The sequence below is a fragment of the Hevea brasiliensis genome, chromosome 16 (assembly GCF_030052815.1).
Source record: "Hevea brasiliensis isolate MT/VB/25A 57/8 chromosome 16, ASM3005281v1, whole genome shotgun sequence".
Taxonomy (NCBI): domain Eukaryota; kingdom Viridiplantae; phylum Streptophyta; class Magnoliopsida; order Malpighiales; family Euphorbiaceae; genus Hevea; species Hevea brasiliensis.
In genome coordinates this window covers 58,837,717-58,861,366 of record NC_079508.1, presented here as the reverse complement: position 1 = coordinate 58,861,366, position 23,650 = coordinate 58,837,717, and the positions used below count along the sequence as shown (strand labels likewise).

Genomic DNA, 23,650 nt, shown 5'->3' with positions numbered 1-23,650 from the left:
ACACGTGGTGATTATAGCGGTAGTGCTGATTTAACTATTGATCGTTGTATAGGTGATTATTCTAATAGTAGCGAAATGATGTTAATACTATAAAACTAGATGTATATAAGTAAATGATTTATATATATCTTATAATTTTAAATCTAAATATTTCTTATATTATAATTTTAAGGAAAAGTGTTAATTAGGATTAAAAATACTTACAATTATTACAGTTTAATATTATATTTTTTAATGAAAAGAATTATAAAGAATTATAAAGAAAAAAAAAGGGCAAATGAAAGATTCGAACCCTGAATTCTATGCTTGAGAGCATATGCAATCGGGCTATTAGCCCTCATCCATTTTTTAAATCAACGAAAATATATATATACTAAATGGAAAAAAATAACATCTAACATAGAGAGTGCTTGAACCTTGAACCATGCTGAGATGTGTGCTTCTATACCAATCAAGCTACTTACCCTCATCCAACATTTTATTGCATGAAATATATATATTATACAAGCTCTAATGTGTGTGTTTGTATATATATATATATATATATATATTTTTTTTTTCTTCGAAAATATAAATTTTATTTGTTAAAAGTGTATATCATGTCAAGTAATATTTATTTTTACATTTATATCTATCTATATTCATATAATTTGTAAGTAAATGATTTAAATAACGATAATAGTGGTGATTGTAAACTGTGATGATTTGAGTATTTATGGAGTATATATGATTTAATATATATATATAGTGAAATTTATATCATATTTTAATATTTTATATACTGAAAAAATATAAATATAACTAGTTTGACCGTCACCCTTACCTATACTAACTCACCACCGCCATCATTATCACTCTAACACCACTATCAAATTTCAAACTAATTTTAATATGATACTTACTTTAATATCAATATTTATTGTTATAATATTTAATTTTATTTTTGAAATACTATTTACTTCATTTCAATTAACATATATCAATTTTATATCATATTTTAAGTTAAAAAAAAATAAATATAATTTATAATATAACTTATTATTAAAAATCAATATATCTTATCTTATAATAAATATATTATATGTAATAACTTATAGTATATAATATATCTAAATTTATATATTTTCCATATCATTAATTTTTAAAATTTCAACAGCTGCTAATATCTTAATTTGACATTAAATAATATTGTTTGATAAGTAGATATTAAATGAAGAGATTTTATAGTCAAATGGCTTATAAATGAATTAAATGACTCATAAATTATCATAAATAACTTATATATTAAAAAAATAAAATAATAATAAATTTTAATTTAATTATCAATATGACATTTTGAACTAACTTAATTTGTGTTGTGTAATATTTTTATTTTAATAAATGTCCCTAAAATTAATTAAAAATCTTTATTATTACATTTATAAAAATAATAATAAAAGAATATTAAAAGGTACGAGGAGGTGGCGCTGTGTCCCCCAGCACAGGCACAAGACCATCTAAGGCGTGATTGTTATTATTATTATTATTATTATTATTAAAATTTTGAAAAATCGATAAAAATAGGCCTCTTTTTCACTGCCCAAATCTCTCTGCCTCTATAAAAAAAAAAAAAAAAAAATATATATATATATATATATAGAATTTGGCGTGGGATAAATTTGCATGGCGAAGAGAATGACAAAAGTGACCCTAAGGTAGACACATGGGTTCCAGACAATGGACGAGACTATGCTTTACAGCTACACCTGCAGGTAATCTTATTACTATTATTTTGACCTTTTTAGACATTAATTAACGTTAAAAAAAATAATTATGCATCATGAAAATTGAAAATAATATACGTTTTTTAATTTGTTAAAAAATGGCACATGAAAAAATGAATAGAATAAACGGGAAAATATAAAGGGCAGGTCACAAGAAAAGAAGAAAGTAGCGGGTTTTCCGGTGAAAAAGAAGGGGAAAAAGCTGGAGTGGCGCCACGTGTAATGAGAATTAACCGTTAGATGAGCACAAGATCGATCGGTCTCATTGAGGGAGAGATATGAGATCATGACGTCCATAGCCAATCAGGACAGAGGGACTCAGTTTAGTGAAGGAGAGAAGAGAGAGAGAGAGAGAGAGAGAGAGTAGTTTTGTTATAGAGACACGAGGCATTGCTCAGAGAAGCTCAGCACTGCAAGAAATCAGAGAGACAGAGAGAGAGAGAGAGAGAGAGAAGCAGATGGGGTGTGAGAGAATTAAATTGGCGTAGCAGAGGAGAGAGAATGGCCATGGCGGCGTTGCAGAGAAAGAGAGAGAAAGAAGAGCAGCAGAAGCAGCATCGGCAGCTGTAATTCTGTGTCCTGGAATTAAATGAATCTACTCAATTCCAACACTGTCAACTAAAAGGAAACCAACCCAAAGGAAACAAAGAAGTAGAGCAAGGAATTGAAGGTCCGATTAATACTGGTCCTCAGTTTCTCCATCCTTCAAAGCTGCCGAATTACTACTAGTTGGCTGGCGCAATTACCCTCGAAACCACCACTCCACCACCGCTACCAAGAACAATAACAAGAACAAAACTAATCAGCAACTGCTCGGTTGTTTAGAGACCAGATAAAGTGAGGAGAGAGAAACAGACACTCACGGATACAATACACGTATACAACACAAAATACGAAGAGGAAACAAATTGCAAGAAAAATTCTCTCTCCCACTCAAAACCCAAAATTCAAGAAATTTGAGAGAAGAGACTACCCATTTCATATCTGGGCTTTATTCACAAGCCTAAAACCAGAGAGCTAGCTTCTGATATGGATTTTCTCTCACAATTGACGACTGGGTCAGGTTTAGAGAAGGAACAATGGCTGGCCTGTTCTCACTAGGTGGAGGAGGAGGAGGAGGAGGAGGTAGAGGAAGTAACCAAGACGACCAAAATAACAACCCACCAACTGAAATCCCACAAGAAAGCTGGTTCTTGTACAAAAATGAAGATATTCCTTACAAGGGTTTTGAGCTATGGCAACAGCAAGAATTTCTCCAACAACGCCACCAAAATCAACAGCAAGATCTTTACTCTTCAGCTGCTGGGTTAGGGGTAGGCACCAGCAGGAGCTCAATCAACGTCTCTGATGAGCCTTCGTCGAGATCAGCCTTCGTGATGATGAGGTCCAGCAGTGGAGGCATGAGCTGCCAAGATTGCGGCAACCAAGCCAAGAAAGATTGTATATACATGCGGTGTAGGACTTGTTGCAAGAGCCGAGGATTTGAGTGCCAAACCCATGTTAAAAGCACATGGGTTCCTGCTTCTAAACGCCGAGAGAGGCAACAACAACTCGATGCCTTGCCGCACCAGCAGCAGCAACAGCAACTGCAACTTCGGGGAGAGAATCCCAAAAGACTTAGAGAGAATCCAAGCTCTTCCTCTCTCGCCTGCCCTCGCTTACCCACCAACGCCTCAGGTACAGATATCTACACTACTTAAGTTTGCTTCATATATTTTTTTCTTTTTTATCTTTTCTTTTTCCAACAACTCACAGTTCCAGTGATTGACTCTTTAGAGGAATTTAGAGGCACATCAACAGAGTATCTAGAAAGAAAAGAGAGATCATATCTTTTGCGTGTAAAGAAATCGACCTCCATAGTAAACACATCAGCTTTCTTTTCTTTTTCTTCCCTTTTCCTTTTCCTAATATTGTTTTCTAGTAATATTCCTGACGAGTGGATTGACAGGGAAGAAAACTATTTTCTCCTGCTCTTTGCGTGCGAGTGTGTGTATTTTTCTGGATATCTGTGTATATGCTTTTTGTGTGCCATTTCATATCACATAAAATAATTTAATAAAAATCCTATTTCTTGTCTCTATATGCTTGTTTAATCTGAGCTGATCTTTCTTCTAACGGTTTAGGGTTGGAACTGGGAAATTTCCCTGCAGAAGTTAGCTCTCCCGCTGTTTTTCGCTGCGTAAGAGTGAGTGGAATTGACGAAAATGATGATGATCAGTACGCTTATCAAACGGCTGTCAACATTGGAGGCCATTTGTTCAAAGGTATTCTTTATGATCATGGCCCTGAAAGCACCTACATGCCTGCTGCTGAAACCTCCTCCGCTGGTGCTAGTGGCGGATTTCAACCGCCTAACTTAATCACAGCTGGTACTGCCACCGCATCCGCTGCAATCTCTCCCACCGGTGGCGTAACGTCTGCTTCATCAAGTGCAGCGGTAGCATTTATGGATCCTTCATCTCTATACCCAACTCCATTGAACACTTTCGTTGCTGGTACGCCATTCTTCCCAAATCCAAGATCATGAAATGAAAACCACCACATTTCGTTGTCTTTCTGTCTCTTCCATTTTTCTACCTTTTTCACTGTCTATTGGCAAGTATTTGATATTGATGATGATAAATGCAGTAGTAGAGAAGTTCATTTTACACGTTCATTGAAGTAGAACTACCTAAACTGAAGAAAAGAGAAAAAAAAAAAAAAAAAAAGGAAGCAAAGGAGAGAAGAAAACAAGGAAAAAAAAAAGTTAAAGAGAGATCGAAACTAAGAGGAAATCAGGAACATGATTTTGTTGTTCTTGTGCAAATTTGAATGCCTAAGTTATTCTTCCCTTTCTTTCTCTCTTTATTTCTCCATTTTTCTTTCTTCTCCCCGTAAAATCTAAAGTTGTGTTGGTACAAGATGGGCAGCCGCAGCATGTAGCGTGTAGTGTAGTGTATGTGCTTGTTTCTTGTTCTTGATTATTATATTATTTTTGTCTTCTTGGTGTTGAATTTGCATTGCACTAGTGACTAGTAGCAGCATTTTGAACTTGGGAAGCTGCCTTTTCCCTGTTTACCCGTAACTTTGCCGGTTTGAAATGGTTTCTTCTATAGTTGGACAAACTAGAAAGACATCATCATTTTTCTTAACGCGGTATGGGCGGTGTCCAGCCATGCATGAGAACATTCAAGTTCAAAAGCTGGAGGAATGAATAAATATCTATCTATCTATATGTGTGTGTGTGTGTGTATATATATATATATATATATATATATATATATATATATATATATATATAACATGCTCATGTGATATTATTAATTTTTTTGTTTTTCTTTTTCTCTCGAGCTCCTTAATTAGAATAGACATGCATAGATGTGACTTTGATGATAAAATGGGAAATATTACTTATCAACTACTCTTGTTTAATGCACCTGCAGGGAGGTATTTATATATACACCTACTGTTATATATTTTTTACACATAAATACTTAGACTGTTTCTCAATGAGTGGAAATTTGGATCAAGTGAAAGAAACTGTAAGATTGAGAAGCTTTCCTTATTCTACAAAACCATCTGACCCAAACCATGTTCTCTTCTTTTTATTACTATACATACATAATAGCATCTCTGCACCAATATTTCTCTCTTTCCAATAAGAAAAAGTCTTTGTTTCTTGAAAAATGGTTTCTTATTTCCTATACTACATTATTTTTGGACGTAAACAGTTTGTTTTCAATAATGCCGACAACTAATGAGCCTAGCTACATCCATTCTGTATCTTTGCTATTAAATGTAACTTTGTCACATTGCAGTGGCTTGTACTACAACATCAACTGAGTTCAAATATTAACCACAAGTTTACCTGTAATCAAGATGGATATTTTCTTTTGATTTAACAATCATATGGCAGCCTCGGTAGCCTATGATTTCTTGTTTTATTATAGACCAATAATAAAAATTTTTCCCCCAAGATCAACAGAAGGAATTAAAACAGTTGGATCTTTTTTTGATATATAATCTCCAATTCAGTTTTAGTGAATAAATAATTTATCTAACATATATATACTATGTTCATTGTTTGCGTGTAATCCTATGAAAGTCTAAATGAAAAGAGTTGCTTTAATTATTCTTCACATGTTTTCAGAGCAAGGGCTTGTGATTTTAAATGTTAATTATCAGTGTAAGTACAGTTATTGAAGATCAAACCTCTAAAAATAAAATCATGATGTGGTTTTGTATTAGTTAATTCATTGCCACGTCTATCATATATGTGACTTCTGAAGAGTGAACTTGGGAAAAAAATGGATAACTATGGAAGACTGTTTTTATGCCAAATGTGAAGTAAGGTGTTATACTTTAGATGCTAGCTGTTGATTATGAATTTTCTGCTAAATGTTCAGTTTTTGTCCTTTTGAGTCTATAAGGTAAGTTTTTATGGACAAACACCAAAAGAAAAAAGCTCGCTTGAAATTTTTTGTTACCCTCAGTGTGGAAAGTTAAGATATCTTTCAAGTTATTTGGCTGGATACTGTAACTGGAAATGAAATTTGTAATACTCTTATGTAAACTGTGTAATCTAAGCTTGAATTTCAGTGGAGCATACTTTCTATGGAAAATCTCTGGAAGCACCTAATTATTATCTTAAATGTTGATGCTGTGTAAAGTATTTAAAGTGCAGTGTTGTTGTTTTGTCTGCAACTTGCACAGTACATTGCCTATTAGTATTTCTGCTGTTCTACTTAGGCTGAAAACCTTCAGTTAAGAAGATGGTATTGGTGAAGAGAGTGACAGTGAAGTTACCTAGGGGAAAAACAAGTATTTTTTGCATTACAATACGAGTTTAATATATAATGATTTATTCTTGCAAGAAAATATTCAGTCTAAATCAATAACTTCAATGGTACCCTACGAATATTGTGAAAATGAATGCATGCACAATTAATGGTAAATGTAAACCAACAATTATACATGATATTTTCTCTCTCTTAAATCAGGGAAAATGAGCCTGACTACCTGAGAATGAAATTTTTTATTTTAGGGGAAAGTAATGGACAGGGAGTTGGAATTTTACATAAAAATGGATTGAGCTTTCCTATGCTACTATAAGATCTAATGTCGCTATCAAAACAAATAGATGGATTATGAAGCTGTGTTCATTTTTATGAGTTATTTGAGTTAGAAGTGTTTCTCACTGTTTTGTAGGGAATAATATATATATATATATATATATATATATATATATATATATATATATATATTTGGCTTGAGTGTTCAAATAGTGTCAGATATGAAAAATTATTGATTGCATAGTTTATTTGCGTTAATAGGCATCTTCTACATCATCCTCTTTGAATTAAATAGGCATGCATATATATATATATATATATATATATATATATATATATATATATATGCATCTTCAATTTTTGGCATGCTATTCAAGAAAACTAAGTGCTACAAAAGCAAGGGGATGAAATTATGCAACACACAATAACAATGCATAATTGTTCCATTTTTTTCCTTCCATTTTGGAGCTTGCATTATTTAGTAATTGGTAGTTCTTTTTTTTTTTTTTCCTTCTATATTATCCTCAGCTTGATATGCATAATTGTCCTTGTTGTAGCTGTTTCTAATATATGCCGCTTGGTTTAGTGTATCTATAACAGTCTTCAGTACCTCAAACATATGTTCTTGAGAAAACCTTTCTAGAAAATGTAAATGCTTTTTTCTGTGTTATATATCTATGCATGTGAAAGGCTAACATCCTTGGAAGTTGGAAGTAAGCAGCATGGTTACATCTCTGAGTTTGAATTTGAAGTATTTGATTCCACTGCTTCAGTTAATTATCAATACATATATGGTTTACATTTTTTAGTGCATACAAGATCATGAAGTTTAATTTCTTTCTAGTTAAGCACTGAGTTTCAAACTAAAGCTCTGGGACTAAATCTTAAATGCATGTGGTTTGTGAGTGATTGCAAGAAAAGTTTGACAATTCACTTCATACTGCGTTTAATCTTACAATTGAAACATTAATCCCATCTTTTAAATGTTTTATAACCTTATTTAAGGTACAAATCAAAAGGTTGGTTCACCTAATTCAACCTTCAGCAGGTCTCAATCAATATTGCAGTGCAAGTCATTTTTCCACAAGTGTGAAAGATTCACATTGCGATAATAAATTACCATGTGGAGATGATGAGTTGTGTAGTATAGGAGATAAGGAATGTTTGATAGGTAACGTTTCCCCCTTTTTTTGGGTTCAAAATGACTGAGAAGAGATAAGGAATGTTTGATAGGTGACGTTTCCCCCTTTTTTTGGGTTCAAAATGATTGAGAAGTAGATAATTGGATCCCTTATTGTTTGAGTAGAAGATGTACCAGCAGCCTAGCAGCACAAACCAGAATTGAAATCCAATATAGTAAAGCTAACCAATCAAACACTAGGATTTGAGTATCATATCCCATTCCCAATGCCAAAAGTATTCAAACAACTTGCACAGAGATGTTGATTATGAGAATGACCTCGTATGTAAATAACGAATGTCCTATTCCTCAGGAACTTCCACTTTTCTCAGATTCTCATGCTTTCTTGAGCAACAAAAAGGAAAGAAATACCATCTCTATTTTATATGTACACGCACGCACCTAACAAATGTAAAGCGAAGCCCAAAACTGCCTGCTTTATATTAATACCTCTTAAAAATAATCCAAATTCATGGAAGTAGATTTTACGAAGCATGCCTTAAAAATTAGGCCAGATTCACGAGGATAGGGAGGGAATGACGACATTACCAACCTTTGCAATGGAGAAATGCTCTGCCATTTCAGAAGCCCAAAGAATTGTTGCTTCTTCGCCAGATTTCAGCCTCTGCCATTTCTGTTTATGAACTTACATGAGCAAAAATAGAAGCAAGAACAAGGATTGGGTTGCTACTGTATATAGCTCTTGGCTGGTTCTTATTTGGAAGTATGCCAAAAAGGGACAAGATATCCACAATCGAGCAACTCAGTCAGAGACAGGTGGAGGAGAGAGAGAGAGAGAGAGAGAGAGAGAGAGAGAGAGAGAGGGCAGCAGCATGGCACAAAGCAAAAATTAAGCATCTTAAAGAGATTAATTTTGTGTGTGAACCAAGACGATAGAATACTAGGGTTTGTTATTGAATATAGGGTTTTGGTTTAGGCAATTTCAGCAGGTAGAGTGAGGCCAGATTTATAGGAATCTACGGTACCATAATGCATTTAGTATTGGTGGGCATAATTGGTGTGGTCCCAAAAGACAAAACAGTCCAATTACTGAAAGTATTCTTCGGCTTTTCTCAAACTTTACCGTTAAGAGAGCCCTATTCCGCTTGTGAGAAAGCAGGAGACAGACTGAATTACCTGCTGGGAAGCATTGACCTTCACTAAACAACAACAAAATTGAAATCTAAGAGCCTCTCTCTCTGTGGGAAAATTGGTAATAAAACCTTGTTTTAGAGTTGCAAGGCTGCAACTTCTTAGCGCCAAGTGCCAAGTGTAGTGGTGCATGGTGTTTTTAAGCTACGTTTGGCTTCTTTCATATTGCCATAAAATAAAAGTAGCAAGCTAGCTCCACCCTTAATTACTCTCATTTGTCTCTTCAATCATCGATCATCGTGATATTCTTTCGGCGCATACTTGTTTTCATTTATCAGAAACCATTCGGCGGAATTTTTTTGAGTAAATTAACTATTTGGGGTTCACTTTTAATACTCTTGTCTACAGGGTAATTATTTGTTTTTCAATCATCTTATATTTTATGAAATGGGATTTAAATATAAAATCTGATGATAATAGTTATAAATTTTATTGCTAAAGAATAAGAGTTGAGCTTGAGAGTTGAATTAGTTGGAGTATGATTTTATGCAGAAAACCAATGAAGAAGCAATTTGTCGCTTTTGTGTTCAGAAGCTTTTATCATTTCATTTTTATTAGTTTTCACTTAAAATCTTACATTGGGAAAGTTCCTTTTTAGGCTTTTAGAGATCCGTGTAGATTGGCATTTTCCGATTCTTTCTGCAAAACAATGATAAAGTCGGTAGCTGGTTTAGAAAAAAAAAAAAAAAAATTCAGGTGAATTGACTTCCTATTAATAAAATTGTAAAAAGGTAATACTTTACCATGCTTTTATATATATATATATATATATATATATATATATATATATATATATATATATATATCTAAACAATTAATAGATGATATATTAACTAAAATTATAATATGTTTTATTAAGAACGAGGTTTCAATACTCATTTTTATAATGGGTTAATATAAATAAAATATAAAAATAATTCTTGAAAAAAGAGAAGCCAATTGACTTCTCTTTTATTAGGATAAAATGATAATTAATTGACATGAAAAATTTTCTGTTCTAATAAATTTTTAGATACATTTGATATATTAAAAAATAATATATCAAATATTTATTAAAAAAAATTAATTTTTCATAAATTAATAGAAAAAATTATAAATACACCGAGTAAGATTTAAAAAAAAAAAAGTATTTAGCGATTCCCAATTTCTGATATAAATATGTAGAAAAAAGATGGGTGAACGTGATCATTAGTTAGGTTAAAATCTAGTAATGCTTTCTTTTATTTTTCTCTGGAAGTTTTTAATGAGAAGAGCTAATTGCATATAAACAATGCAATAACGAGAATCACACATTCCATAAAATAAAATATTAAATGTCCAAATGGATTCATGTGATCATGCACCCTGATTTATTTTATTTTATTTTTTTTAATTTTAAATCATGCATCCTGAATCTGGTCCCGTCTGCATATATATATTTTGGTCCTCCACTCACATGCAGATTAATATTTGTATATTATTCAAATATTTTGAATTTTATTTATTTTTAATGTATAAATTATTGATTTAAGTATCCTCTCCCTTCTATAATTTACGTAAATTCGATAATGAAAATAGCCCTTTGTATTATACATTTATTAATCTCAAGTGACTGTTTCTTAGGGATAGTTTGGTCCCTATAAAATCAATTTTCTATTTATAAAATTGAGGGTTTAGTCCTCTCCCCTGTCGATGTAAAGCAAAAAGGAAAATCTCAAGTATTTAATTAAAGATCACTTTTGATAAAAATTTTTATATTTTATGAAATTATAAAATATTGAAAAAACACAAGACATTTCTGGCTTGGCCTTAGGAATTGGAGAAGGCGGACAATTGGAATGCAATAATGTTGTCTGTAAGGAGCAAAAAACATATTCCAAATGCTGTATGATCCTCTATTATTGACCCTAATTTTCCGACATATCTAAACTCAAAAATGGGGATAAAGAAAGGTGCCCTGCACTAGGGTCCATGTTGATGTTGGAGCCTCGCAAGCTCCACATGTGTCTTCACTTTCTCCAACAAAAAATTTCAGTCTGCAGCCCTCGTATTGGGATAATCTTAAATAATGGAGATGGAGCACCATATTATTTTATGTCAAGAATTTTTCCACTATATTTATATAGGATCTCAGGATTCTCTTATTTGGATTTCATCTCTCTAATTATCATAATTTTCACCAAATTAATCTTGGATAAACCTTTTGGGTCAAATTCTCATACATTATATGCGCATAATTAAAGAAAATGAATGCTTAGGTGATAATAGGTGATACGAGTGATACCTCAGATGATTGACGCGTGAAATAGTGTTAGAAGGTATATGGTATTAGGTATGGAATATAAGTGATTTTGAGATTTATTTGAGCAGTCCCATGAGTCGCTTGACTCTTTTCTGCAAGACATTGAAAGGTTAGAGGGCCAAGGGGTATATCCCTCTTGGCACTCTAATGATTAAGTTAGCAACTGAGAAAGGAGAGCAAGCAAAAAAGAATAGCAGCCAAGAGAATGTAAGAGTTGTTGTATAAGAGTTGGGATAGAATTGAATTTATTACCTTTGGTGGCCACGCCTTATATACTGACCATTTGGTCATTAGGAGAATGTCAAGTATTGTTGGAACATAAGTTTGGAGTATTGCATTTGACAAAAACGAATTATTATGCAGTTTGACTCTTGGTAGTTCAACTGGTACTCTGTCACTTCTGCAATGGTGGTTATTGTGTCAAAGGTAAGGGTAACCTTCATACATATCGTACACAATTGTGATGATCTGACCCGGGAAAGAGGTTCAATGAGGGCGGAGAGTGACATAAGAAAATAAACTCTTAGCAGGTTTCTAGGATGGCGAGGCTACCTAGAGTAGTGGAATGCGGGGCACAGGAATTAATCGAATCATACATTGAAATGGGAAAAACTAATCACTAGAAGCATCTTTTGCTGGAATGACATAGAGAGTTGGAAGAATTCCGGGACTAAGTGTGCTCGCTTGAGAGAAATCTTAGGATCATTGACCTCTTGGAAAAGTTTTCCATTACACCTATGGGACAAAATCGTGAGGCTCAGGATGTGGTGGGCCAAAGTAGACAATTACTCTAGTAGTTGAAGCAGTATTACAAGAATTATTTGGCTTATTAATGCATGAGTCTTGTTAGCGTTTAATGACTCTTCGTTTGCTAAAGGTTTGTGCTTATCCTCCTGAGTGTTATTTCAAGGGATTGAGTTCCAGTGCTATTCAATAGCTTTTTTAGGGTTTAATACCAATTATCTAGTCAGCCTGGGTCGTACGATCTTTATCAAGCGCTCGTTTACATATACTGCTTCTCACATACAGACACAACTTCCTCTGTCTATACAAATGTCTCAATTTGTCGGTGTCCACATGTCATTAATCTAGAGATGGAATGTTTTTAAGTGTACCATTAGGCTACCAATACTATATCCTTTTGCCCTATGAATCATATATTTTTTCAAGGATAGGATTGGAGAAATTAATAGGTGCATCTAAAATACTATATATTAGTATTTTATACACTTTTTATAAATTGTGATAAGTGATATCATATTTATGTGAGTGAATGAGTACTATTTTTAATATATTTTATAATTTATATTTTTTTTGCCAAAATAAGAATGAGATACAATTTGTCATTGAATTATATATGATACAGTTTTTCATTGAAATACATATAATATAATTGCCATCTCTAAATTCATATCAATGAATCGAGATATAGAGATATTAAGATTTTAATTTCAAACTTATATGTTTTTTCAAAATGAAAAATTAATCTTCCTACCTTAGCATGAATACCAAGTTTGTGATTAAGTGTGAAACATATTTTATAATTATAATTTTAGGATCAGTGACCTCCTGAGAAAGTTCTTCATTCCACCTATGGATAAAACCGTGAGGCTCAAGATGTGGTGGGCCAAAGTAGACAATTTCTCTAATGGTTGGAGCAGGGGCATTACAAGAATTATTTGGCTCATTAATGCATGAGTCTTGTTAGTGTTTAATGACTCTTCGTTTGCTAAAGGTTTGTGCTTATCCTCCTGAGTGTTATTTCAAGGGATTGAGTTCCAGTGCTATTCAATAGCTTTTCTAGGGGTTCAATGCCAGTTATCTAGTCAGCCTGGGTCGTAGGATCTTTATCAAGCGCTCGTCTACATATACTGCTTCTCACATACGGACACAACTTCCTCCGTCTATACAAATGTCTCAATTTGTCGGTGTCCACATGTCATTAATCTAGAGATGGAATGTTTTTAAGTGTATCATTAGGCTACCAATACTATATCCTTTTGCCCTATGAATCATATATTTTTTTGAGGATAGGATTGGAGAAATTAATAGGTGCATCTAAAAGTATTTTATACACTCTTTATAAATTGTGATAAGTGATATTATATTTATGTGAGTGAATGAGCACTATTTCTAATATATTTTATAATTTATATTTTTTTTTGCCAAAATAAGAATGAGATACAATTTGTCATTGAATTATATATGATACAGTTTTTCATTGAAATACATATAATATAATTGCCATCTCTAAATTCATATCAATGAATCGAGATATAGAGATATTAAGATTTTAATTTCAAACTTATATGTTTCTTCAAAATGAAAAATTAATCTTCCTACCTTAGCATGAATACCAAGTTTGTGATTAAGTGTGAAACATATTTTATAATTATAATTTTACCGTTCATAAGATTTTGAGATTATTTAAAATGCATTAACTTTCATTTTTATAATATTTGAACCGAATGATTATATATATAAACTTAGTTGTATAAATCACACATAGTAAATATTAATTCAATTTAACAATTGAAAGTTTTTTACACAAATAATTCTTAAAATTTAAGTAACTCAAAATTCTATAGGATGCTCCATAATATGGTAATCAATGAGTTTTATTAATTTAATGATATTAAAATCGTCTCTAATACACCGTAAACCTTTAATGTAGATTTTTAGTTTTGTAATCTATCACACTATTATTTGAAATTTCAAACTTCCAGTACTATAGAGCTAGATAATCACTGGACTAGTAAGTACCAAGTAAGTAGTAACCTTTGATTAGGAAGACACATAAATAGCAATCTTTAAGACTTCAGTTTTTTTCCCAATTGTTGGTGTAAAGAATTTCCTCCTCCGACTCCTCAGGATCTTTGAGAAATTCTAAATTGGAAAATTTCTTTGGTTGTCTTTTCTGTCAACTTTTGTTCTCTCATTGGATCATCTTCCTCCACAAGCACAGCTGAAACCTCTCCCTTGGCTTTTGCATTCTAATCAAGCATTCTCTCTTGAAAAACATCTGTTCTATTCTTTTACCCTCCAAAAAAATGCCTCTAGGCAGGTCTCGTAGTAGGCGTAGCTCATCATCTTCTTCATATGCATCAACTATTACTACCATAGCATTCATAGCAGTATGCGTTATAGGTGTGTGGATGCTAGCCTCCAACTCTATAGTCCCCCCACAGACCACCGCCCGGACTGCCGAGGTCACTGCCATCACCACTACTGTGGATGATACTGATGTTGCCACCACCAATGAGGCTCAGAATAATGAACCCAGTAACAAAAAGGATCAACCTGCTTTTGAAGACAATCCTGGTGATCTTCCTGCTGATGCCATCAAATCTGATGATCTTAAAACCATTAGTGAGCAGACTAATAATGACAAACAGGATAGTGGGAAACAGGGTTCTGTTGTTGAAGAGAACCCTCAGGGTTTGAAGGGTAAAGAATCAGGTGAGGAGCAAGAGAAGCAGAAAGAAAGCCAGATTCAGGTATCTGAGGAGAGCACACTGACTCGAAACCAGCAAGCTGATCAGACCGACAAAGAAATTTCTGAATCTGATCAGGAGAGCCATCAAACAAGAAATGAGAGCAATGAGAATCGAGAGCAGAATACAACGTCTGCAAATGGGGAAAATTCACAGGAATATCAGAATCAAAAGCAAAATGAAGATCAACAGCAGGAACAACAAGAAAACGCTGATACAGGTAAGAATTCACAGGACTCGCAGAACCGAGAATTAAATGCAGATCAACAACAACAACAGCAAAAAGAAACTGAAAGCTCAGAAAACAATCAGCAATTTCAAAATACGAAATCATATGAAGAACAGCAACAACGACAACGACAAGAAGACGCTGGAATCCACACGACTTCTCGAGAATCTCCAAATGAGATATCAGAAGAAGATCAGAAAGAAAGAATGAAGCAGCAACAAGAACAAAAGCTAGACTCCACCTCTAGTGATGAAACACAACAACAACATAAATATGAAGACGTAACAGTCCCTGTAATCAAACAAAACGAGGATAAAAATTCTGAAAAAGCAACAGAGAACATAAAAACCCCAGCTGAGAATCAACAAATCCAGCAAGAATCTCAGGTTGAAAATAACTCAATCCCAGAAAAAAAACAGGACACAACAATGGAAGATAATTCAATTGATGCGAACCCAGCTGGCGAATCATCATTCCCTGGTGGTGGCACTACAGGAATACGAAAAGAATCGAAGGAATCAAAGAAGTCCTGGTCAACTCAGGCAGCCGAATCAGAGATCCAGAAAGAGAGACGAAAAGAGGAATCAGATCGTAAAGAAAGCATCTTTGGATATGCATGGCCGCTTTGTAACGTCACTGCAGGTCCTGATTATATACCCTGCTTGGACAATGAGAAGGCAATCAAGCAATTAAGGACTACCAGGCACTTTGAGCATCGGGAAAGGCATTGCCCTGAGGAGGGACCCACTTGTTTGGTCCCGCTTCCGGAGGGGTACAAAAGGCCCATCACATGGCCTGGAAGCAGAGACAAGGTATCATTGAAATCTTGGACTCGCTATTTGCATTATTATTGTGTATCAGATTAAAAAAAAAAAAGGATCGAAAGTTCTTGAAGAATAAGCAGAGAGGTCTAACAACCCCTGACATTCTGCATTACAAGACAGACAAGCCAGTTGAATGATTGGATTAGATAAACTTGCTGCATTGCTGTTATGGCCACACTAAATAATTTCAGAAATAAGTTTTGTTTTGATTTTTTCTTTTTTTATTGTGATATGGCAGATATGGTATCACAATGTACCTCATACGAAATTGGCAGAGGTGAAGGGTCACCAGAATTGGGTTAAGGTGACAGGTGAGCTGTTGACCTTCCCAGGTGGTGGCACACAATTCATACATGGAGCTCTCCACTACATTGAATTTCTTCAACAGGTGAAGATACTTTGTATTTTTCTTTTTTTTTTTTTTTTTACTAATTAGAAGGATGTCGATTGTGATTCGTTTGAAGGGTGCAGACAGTGCCCAATATAGAATGGGGGAAGCATACTCGAGTGATTTTGGACGTGGGGTGTGGGGTTGCAAGCTTTGGTGGTTACCTTTTCGAAAAGGATGTTCTTACAATGTCTTTTGCACCAAAGGATGAACATGAAGCCCAAGTCCAATTTGCACTTGAAAGAGGAATACCTGCCATATCCGCTGTCATGGGTTCTCAGCGTCTCCCATTCCCAAGCATGGTCTTCGATCTCATCCACTGTGCTCGCTGTAGAGTGCCTTGGCACGCTGATGGTCTTCACCCTTCTCTTTATTCTATGCGTATAACAGGCCAGTCCATTAATTTTGCTTTGCTTATTAATCTCCATGAATGCTAAATTGTTCAGGCGGTATGCTACTTTTGGAATTGAACCGTGTCCTGCGACCTGGAGGATATTTTGTTTGGTCGGCAACTCCTGTGTACCAAAAGCTTGAAGAAGATGTGGAGATATGGAAAGGTATATAGGATTGTTTTAAAACATGCCATTCACATCTTGAACTTTCTCCAAGTTCATCTTGTTACATTATTATTTGTTTTCTAGCAATGTCTGCATTGACGGTATCCATGTGTTGGGAGCTTGTGACAATCAAGAAGGACAAACTTAATTCTGTTAGTGCTGCAATCTACCGCAAACCTGCCTCCAATGATTGCTATAATCAAAGAAAGAAAAATGTTCCTCCAGTGTGTAAGAGTGATGATGATCCAAGTGCCGCCTGGTAGGTTTTCTTCCACTCAGTCTCGGTGAAGTCAAGTTAGCAACTCTATGACATCCTATATTTCAGGTATGTACCTCTGCAGGCGTGCATGCATGAGGTGCCTGTCGATTACAATGAGAGAGGTTCTCGGTGGCCGGAGAATTGGCCTTTTAGGCTACAGACACCTCCTTACTGGCTAAACAGCTCTCAGATGGGGATATATGGCAAACCAGCTCCTCAGGATTTTGCCACAGATTATGAACATTGGAAACATGTAGTGCGCGAGTCATACATGAAGGGACTGGGCATCAGTTGGTCCAACGTCAGAAATATTATGGACATGAGAGCTGTTTATGGAGGGTAATGATCCTTTTTACATTATTAATTGTTGTTTCTGTTGATTATTAGAATTACGAAGACACATTTTGACAATATGTAAGCTACCCTTTATGCATCCAGTTTTGCAGCAGCTCTGATGGACCTTAAAGTATGGGTCTTAAATGTTGTGAACGTAGACTCCCCAGATACACTTCCTATAATATATGAGAGAGGCCTTTTTGGTATATACCATGATTGGTGTGAATCCTTCAGCACTTACCCTCGAACTTATGACCTCCTCCATGCTGATCATCTCTTCTCAAAGCTGAAGAAAAGGTAATATTAACCAATGAATTAATGCCTATATATTCTATTTATTGTTCACCTTTCCATTTCTAGAGCCTGATGACAAAATTGGACTTCTGTTTTTTGCAGGTGCAATCTTGCTCCTGCTATGGCAGAGGTTGATAGGATAGTGAGACCTGGAGGTAAATTGATAGTCCGTGATGAGTCCAGCGCAATAGGGGAAGTTGAGAACCTGTTAAAGTCCTTGCGATGGGAGGTTCATCTAACCTTCTCCAAAGACCAAGAAGGTTTGCTCAGCGCACAGAAAGGTGATTGGCGGCCACAAATAATTGCAGCTTCTTCCTGATAAGCGCAGTGCATTAGATCCTAATCTAGTGGTGTGACCCTCCAAGAAAGCTCGTAGACCTGTCACGTTGACTCTTTCTGCTGCTATGCTTCAACGCAAATGTATTTGTTGTGGTCATGTAAAACTGTCATGGATAAATTTAGTCAATGAAAAGTGCCATAATTGGCCAGTTAATGGATTTATATGAGCAGATGCTCAATCTCATCTTTGGTTACAAATCCTTCTAGCCAGTTACAGCTTCTTGGATCTTGTCCATGTAGTTTCTTCTTCTCTTGTGGAATAAATGAATCTTAGTTAAAAAAAAAAAAGGTGGCATGCTCAACTTTCTGTCAGAAATAAGTCCCAATGCAACAAATTAATAAAAGATGGATTACATATTCAGCCGTGTTTAAAATGCGAGCTGCAGAAAACTCAATCTGGCGTATATTCAAACAATGCGGCATAACCCCATGAAAACCGGGTGATCATCCCACCTTCTTAGAAGAAAATTTTCCATGCCTCATTTCAAATACAAAAACATTTTCAATGCTTAAAGTATCCTGGTAATGCATATAAAACGCAAAAATTACCTAGCGATCCTAAATGGCTAAGACATCTAGTAAAGAATCTATCCCCTAATGAATTTTAAACACAAAAAAGAACGTAATCAGATTCAGCTTGTCAAGTGATTAGATGATAAAACTAGACAAGTGATCTACTCTTTGACTTGAACCTCAGACTTTTGGACTGATGAACTTAACACTCTCCATCAACATAAGTTGTTAGTGTCATGGAGCTACAGCCTACAGAGACATACTCTCAACACAGATTTTACTTGGAGCTCTAATTGTATTTTTTTAGCACCAGCCGCAGCTTCAGTTCAAAGCTATTGTCTCTGAACTTTCCACTTCTCCCATCAATCCGTAGCCAAAAGTTTCTGCAATTGACCACTCTGGACAGCAGCTTTGAGATCTGAATAACAAATGCATTAATCAAAGTATCAAACCACAAAAATCGAAAGAAGAACTACAAGCAGAAAGAAAGTGGCTTGCAATTTGAGGAGTAAGTTGAAATTTTAACTAGGAAAGAGAACATAGCTTAGAGTAGCTTACCATCAGAGCCACCAATATGCTTGCCATTCACAAATACTTGTGGGACAGTGCGTCGGCCTACTAGATCCAGAAGAACATACTGAATTTGAGCCCCATCATCTGCACATGTTCATATGAACAATGCCATCTTAAGACACTTTCATATTAGAAGCATATCAGTTAATGAGAACTACAACAGGTAACAGATACCTCGAAGATCTAGTTCCACAACATATGGTTGCTCATGTAGTTCACTGAATATGCGCTTGGCACGCATGCAATACCTAGTGACAAAGGAAAACAAAGCACAGTTCCTCATTCCACATCGCCCGATCATTATCTAAGTTGTTCCGTTTCAAATTGTCTATCAGCTAATTTAAGGTGCTTTTATACTATGACTATTAGCCAGAAAGGCTTGGATAGTAACAGTAAGAAAACTTTAAAAGACCACTGCATCTATAGCACAATTACACAAATCAAAGAAAACGTAACTGCAATTTTATACTGTGACTATTAGCCAGAGAAGCCTGGATAGTAAAAAATATATATATATCGAGATAAAGAAATTATGAAAAGAAAAACAGATCTAATACAAATTAAATGCAACAATTGGAAATGGAAGGTGAATGCAGATTGCATTTGCATCATCCAATACATAGATGGAATAGTAGAACAAATATTTCTAGGCCTGAATTAATGGGCAACTAGAGGAAAATAGTTCACTAACAGTAATAGATCAAATTTTGATAGGAATCAGAGAATAAAGTAGCGAAAAATACAAAGAGAAGATCACTATTCTGGAATTTAATCTATTTCGGTTCCAAACTTATTAACCCATAATTGAAACAGAACAAGTCTCCCATTAGTTTATTTCCAATCCAATTGTACCAGAAGAGGCAGTAATTCCCAAAATTATCAACACCAAAACCATAAATTTCTACTTCTTCAAAAAAAAAAAATAAAGGAAATTTAATCATGGAGAAAAGGAAAAAAGAAATAATCGGTGCAATAAAAAGAGAGAACAGATAAAGATGAACATTGGAGAGAATTAGGGCATACGGGCAGTAGGATTTGGAGAAGATGACAATCCTTTGGGAGTGGATGACATTCTGTACAAAAGCCGATGCTGAATTCGATGCATAGGCTCCTTTGGATTCATTTATCAATACTAACAACGACAATACTAACACAAACGAAGAAACTGAAACTCCTTGAAGACGCATTTTCATCTTCAGTTTCAGCCAGGAATTATCACTGTTTGCATATGGACTCTCTAAGCGGTTTGGATTGTCAGGAAACGAATTCCAGCGTGAAAACCACGCAATTGCAGGGAAGAAACAAGGCCCAAGCTCCAGGCCCCAGAATGCCATGTCTATTGTGGGAGGCCCTTTTGGTTATCCATACTGGAACCCATCAACCCTGGAAGGCTGGAGCTGGTAATATGATTTTTATTCGTTGATTGTTAAAAAAAAAAGAAGAAAGGCTTGTCTTTTTTTTTTTTTTTAAAAAAAATCTATTTAAAAACTGTGCTAAATAAAATTTAAGTTATCTTACTATAATCAATTGAAACCACAAAATAATAAGTTTAACCTTGATGGTCATTGATGAAATTAACCTTAAATACACAATGAAACACACACATCTATTTATAAAATATTAATAACTAAAATTTAAAATATTAAATGAAAAACTGAGCACTAAATTGATATTCACTCTGTCCATCTCAAGTGATTTTTTTAAAAAAGCACTTAAGGGAGTATTATTACATATATATATTAGGCATTTAATATGTGCATTGAAAAGTCAGCGTGTTATCCTTGTAGTAAGCTTTAAGTTTTAAAAATGGTAATTATTAATTTAGGTTCTCAAAATTAATATTTAATCTCTAAAAAAATATAAATATTAATAAGATAAAAAATTAACCTAATTACTTTAAAATATCTAAATAATATTAATAAGAAGTTAAAATTTATAAGGGTAATAATTATTCATTAAATTAATTTCTTTAAACTTAATGATTAAATAATAATTTATTATTATGATTTTGAGTAAGCTGCTATGATAAAATCGGTAGATACGATGCTCTTAAGAATCAGAGCTAGAGCATCTCGATTCGAGTAGCAGCATAACATATTGTACGTGATTTTTAAAAGGATATAATAAAACCTATTACGCTCAAGGACAGATTTAGGATAAAAAAAAAGTCAATTATTTTTTTTTAATTTTTACATTTATATTTATATGTAATTATATATATTAACCCTTCATAAATTTAATGCCTATTAGATTAAAAATAAATAAATTTTTAAGTTTTTCACTAAACTTTTTTTTTTTTTTTGTCTTATAATCGAAACTTAATTAATTGTCACAAATTTAGCCAAAGAGACTAAATTAAATTTGAGAAGGTAACAAAAAATTGCAATATAGTTCCTAAAGTTTTATTTAACTAACAAAACAATTCACTTATTTAAACTTTATATCCTAATTTTTTATTTATTATGTAAAATATATTTATAATATAAAATATATTTTATATTTATTTTTAATTAAAATTTTATACTAAAAAATTAATTTTATTGATTAAAATATATTTTAATATAATAAACAATTCGAAAATTACATGATAATAGAGTAATCACAAAATAACCACTGTAAATTTTTTTTTTTGCAAGGTAATCACATTATATTAAAATAACCATTAAAATTACAAATCGAGTATAGGCCATAGAATCATAATAAAAAATGGTCCATAATTTTGTAAATAAAAATAACAATTAATTTTTCTAAAATCGTATTAATGACTCAATAGTCTAGAAAGAATAATACACCAGACAATAAATTAAAGACTAGAAAAAAATTTATGTGCTAACAATTGGTAAAAAAATTTATAGTTGAAATCAATGAACTCTATTATTATATAAAAAAATAGTTTTTTTATTAAAATGTAATTACTTCACATAATTGACAACTAGAACAGAAATTTACAGTGTAATTAGTTTGTATTTATTTATTATTATGTAATCTTTGAATTATTTATTATATAAAATATATTTTAATCAATAAAAGTGTTTTTTAATATGAAATTTCAATTAAAAATAATGTAAAATATATTTTATATTATAAATAAAAATAATTACATATAAAATTTAAATTAATAGACTATTTTGTTAATAAAATAAAACTTCAAATACGATATTATAATTTATTTGTATCTTCTCAAATTTAATTTAGTCCCTTTGCTACAATTGTGATAACTAATTAAGTTTTGATTATAAGATATATTAAAAAAATAGCTAAAATCATGAAAGCGTAAAAATTTTAAATTTTTTTCCAATAAACCTAAATTTAATTATTAAGTCCAATTTTTAATAAAATTTAAAATTAATTAAATGTTATGCATTTAAAAATTTATTTACTTTTAAAATTTTATTTGTAATTTTTTAATAATAAATATCATTAAAATAAAATGATACAATTGTATGTATAATAAATTAATAAATAATTTTTTTATTAATTTTTAATAATATATATATATATATTTTTTTTATATATTGATTCTAGAAAAAATTATTTCTGGATATGTCACTGATTATGATCACAATCATGCAGCGTAAATCATAATTTCAGTGTTTTCTAGGAGTTAGATTACGAGTACAAAGAAGTCATATCATCGCCAAAGCTACAAATCATAGTGGAATGTTACGCTCCCAATTATAACAATTCACATTCCACATAGAAAATATAGAATTTTTATTTTGAGAAATATATAGACTTGTATTATCCAAACTAAACAAAGTCAAGAACTACAATAAATAAAATTTAGCTTACAAAATCATATATAAAAAGTTGAAAAAAAAAAATCCCTCGTCAACAAATTATTATCACGCAATACCAATTCTTACAACACAATCTGCTAAAATCATAATCAAATCTGCAATAAAAGAAATTGTAATCAAATCAAGGGTGCTTAGAAGTAGAGAGATTGGAATCGAAATTACAAAGCTTGTGTCATATTTTCAAGCTCCTCTTAATACACATCCACACTTACTTCACGCATCCGCTTCCATAACAATTGCCAAGTTCCGACTTCTCCTGCGGTATGCTTGCCTTTTTCTTCTTCTTTCTTATTCATCTTATCTTGCAGCGCGATTGATTATGTTCTTGAAAGCTAACAGCGAAGAATTTTAGAATTTAGAATCTAATATTAGTACGGATTATTTTATCGATATTCGTACGAGACTCAGATCTCATTGATTTTGCCAAGCCAGCTTAGATTGGAGAATTTTTGGGGTTCTCTTTAAAACGATGATAACGATGGGATGACAACGATGCGTTGCCGTTTGTCCACATAGATGTTTCTCGTCCTCAAAATGCTACATCGCTTAATAGTTTACATGAAGATAGTTAACCAATAAGAGATTAATATGTATGTGCATAAGAGTCCCACAAACTT

At 33.1% G+C, this 23,650-nt stretch overlaps 3 protein-coding genes across 4 annotated transcripts; 2 read left to right on the top strand and 1 right to left on the bottom strand.

Annotated features, from left to right (window-relative positions):
- The first annotated feature begins 2,079 nt into the window (after positions 1–2,079).
- On the top strand, positions 2,080–4,756 carry LOC110668549 (protein SHI RELATED SEQUENCE 1). 2 transcript variants are annotated; one of them, XM_021829852.2, is made up of 2 exons: positions 2,080–3,440; positions 3,914–4,756. In XM_021829852.2, the coding sequence occupies exons 1-2, from the start codon at positions 2,843–2,845 to the stop codon at positions 4,288–4,290; spliced, it is 975 nt and encodes a 324-aa protein (XP_021685544.2). In that variant the 5' UTR covers positions 2,080–2,842; the 3' UTR covers positions 4,291–4,756. The 2 variants fall into 2 exon arrangements, with proteins under 2 accessions (XP_021685544.2, XP_021685543.2); XM_021829851.2 differs by having other exon boundaries at positions 3,887–4,756.
- Positions 4,757–14,288: 9,532 nt separating this feature from the next.
- Positions 14,289–18,519, top strand: LOC110668538 (probable methyltransferase PMT27). Its single transcript, XM_021829840.2, has 8 exons — positions 14,289–15,962; positions 16,213–16,362; positions 16,446–16,716; positions 16,809–16,919; positions 17,004–17,178; positions 17,245–17,517; positions 17,617–17,811; positions 17,911–18,519. Exons 1-8 carry the CDS (start codon positions 14,478–14,480, stop codon positions 18,125–18,127), a joined length of 2,877 nt encoding a protein of 958 aa, XP_021685532.2. The 5' UTR covers positions 14,289–14,477; the 3' UTR covers positions 18,128–18,519.
- Positions 18,520–18,528: 9 nt separating this feature from the next.
- LOC110668504 (glutaredoxin-C3) lies at positions 18,529–20,603 on the bottom strand. The gene is made up of 4 exons (XM_021829771.2): positions 20,257–20,603; positions 19,408–19,481; positions 19,219–19,317; positions 18,529–19,078 (listed from the first exon to the last, which is right to left on the bottom strand). Exons 1-4 carry the CDS (start codon positions 20,565–20,567, stop codon positions 19,023–19,025), a joined length of 540 nt encoding a protein of 179 aa, XP_021685463.2. The 5' UTR covers positions 20,568–20,603; the 3' UTR covers positions 18,529–19,022.
- Positions 20,604–23,650: the final 3,047 nt, after the last annotated feature.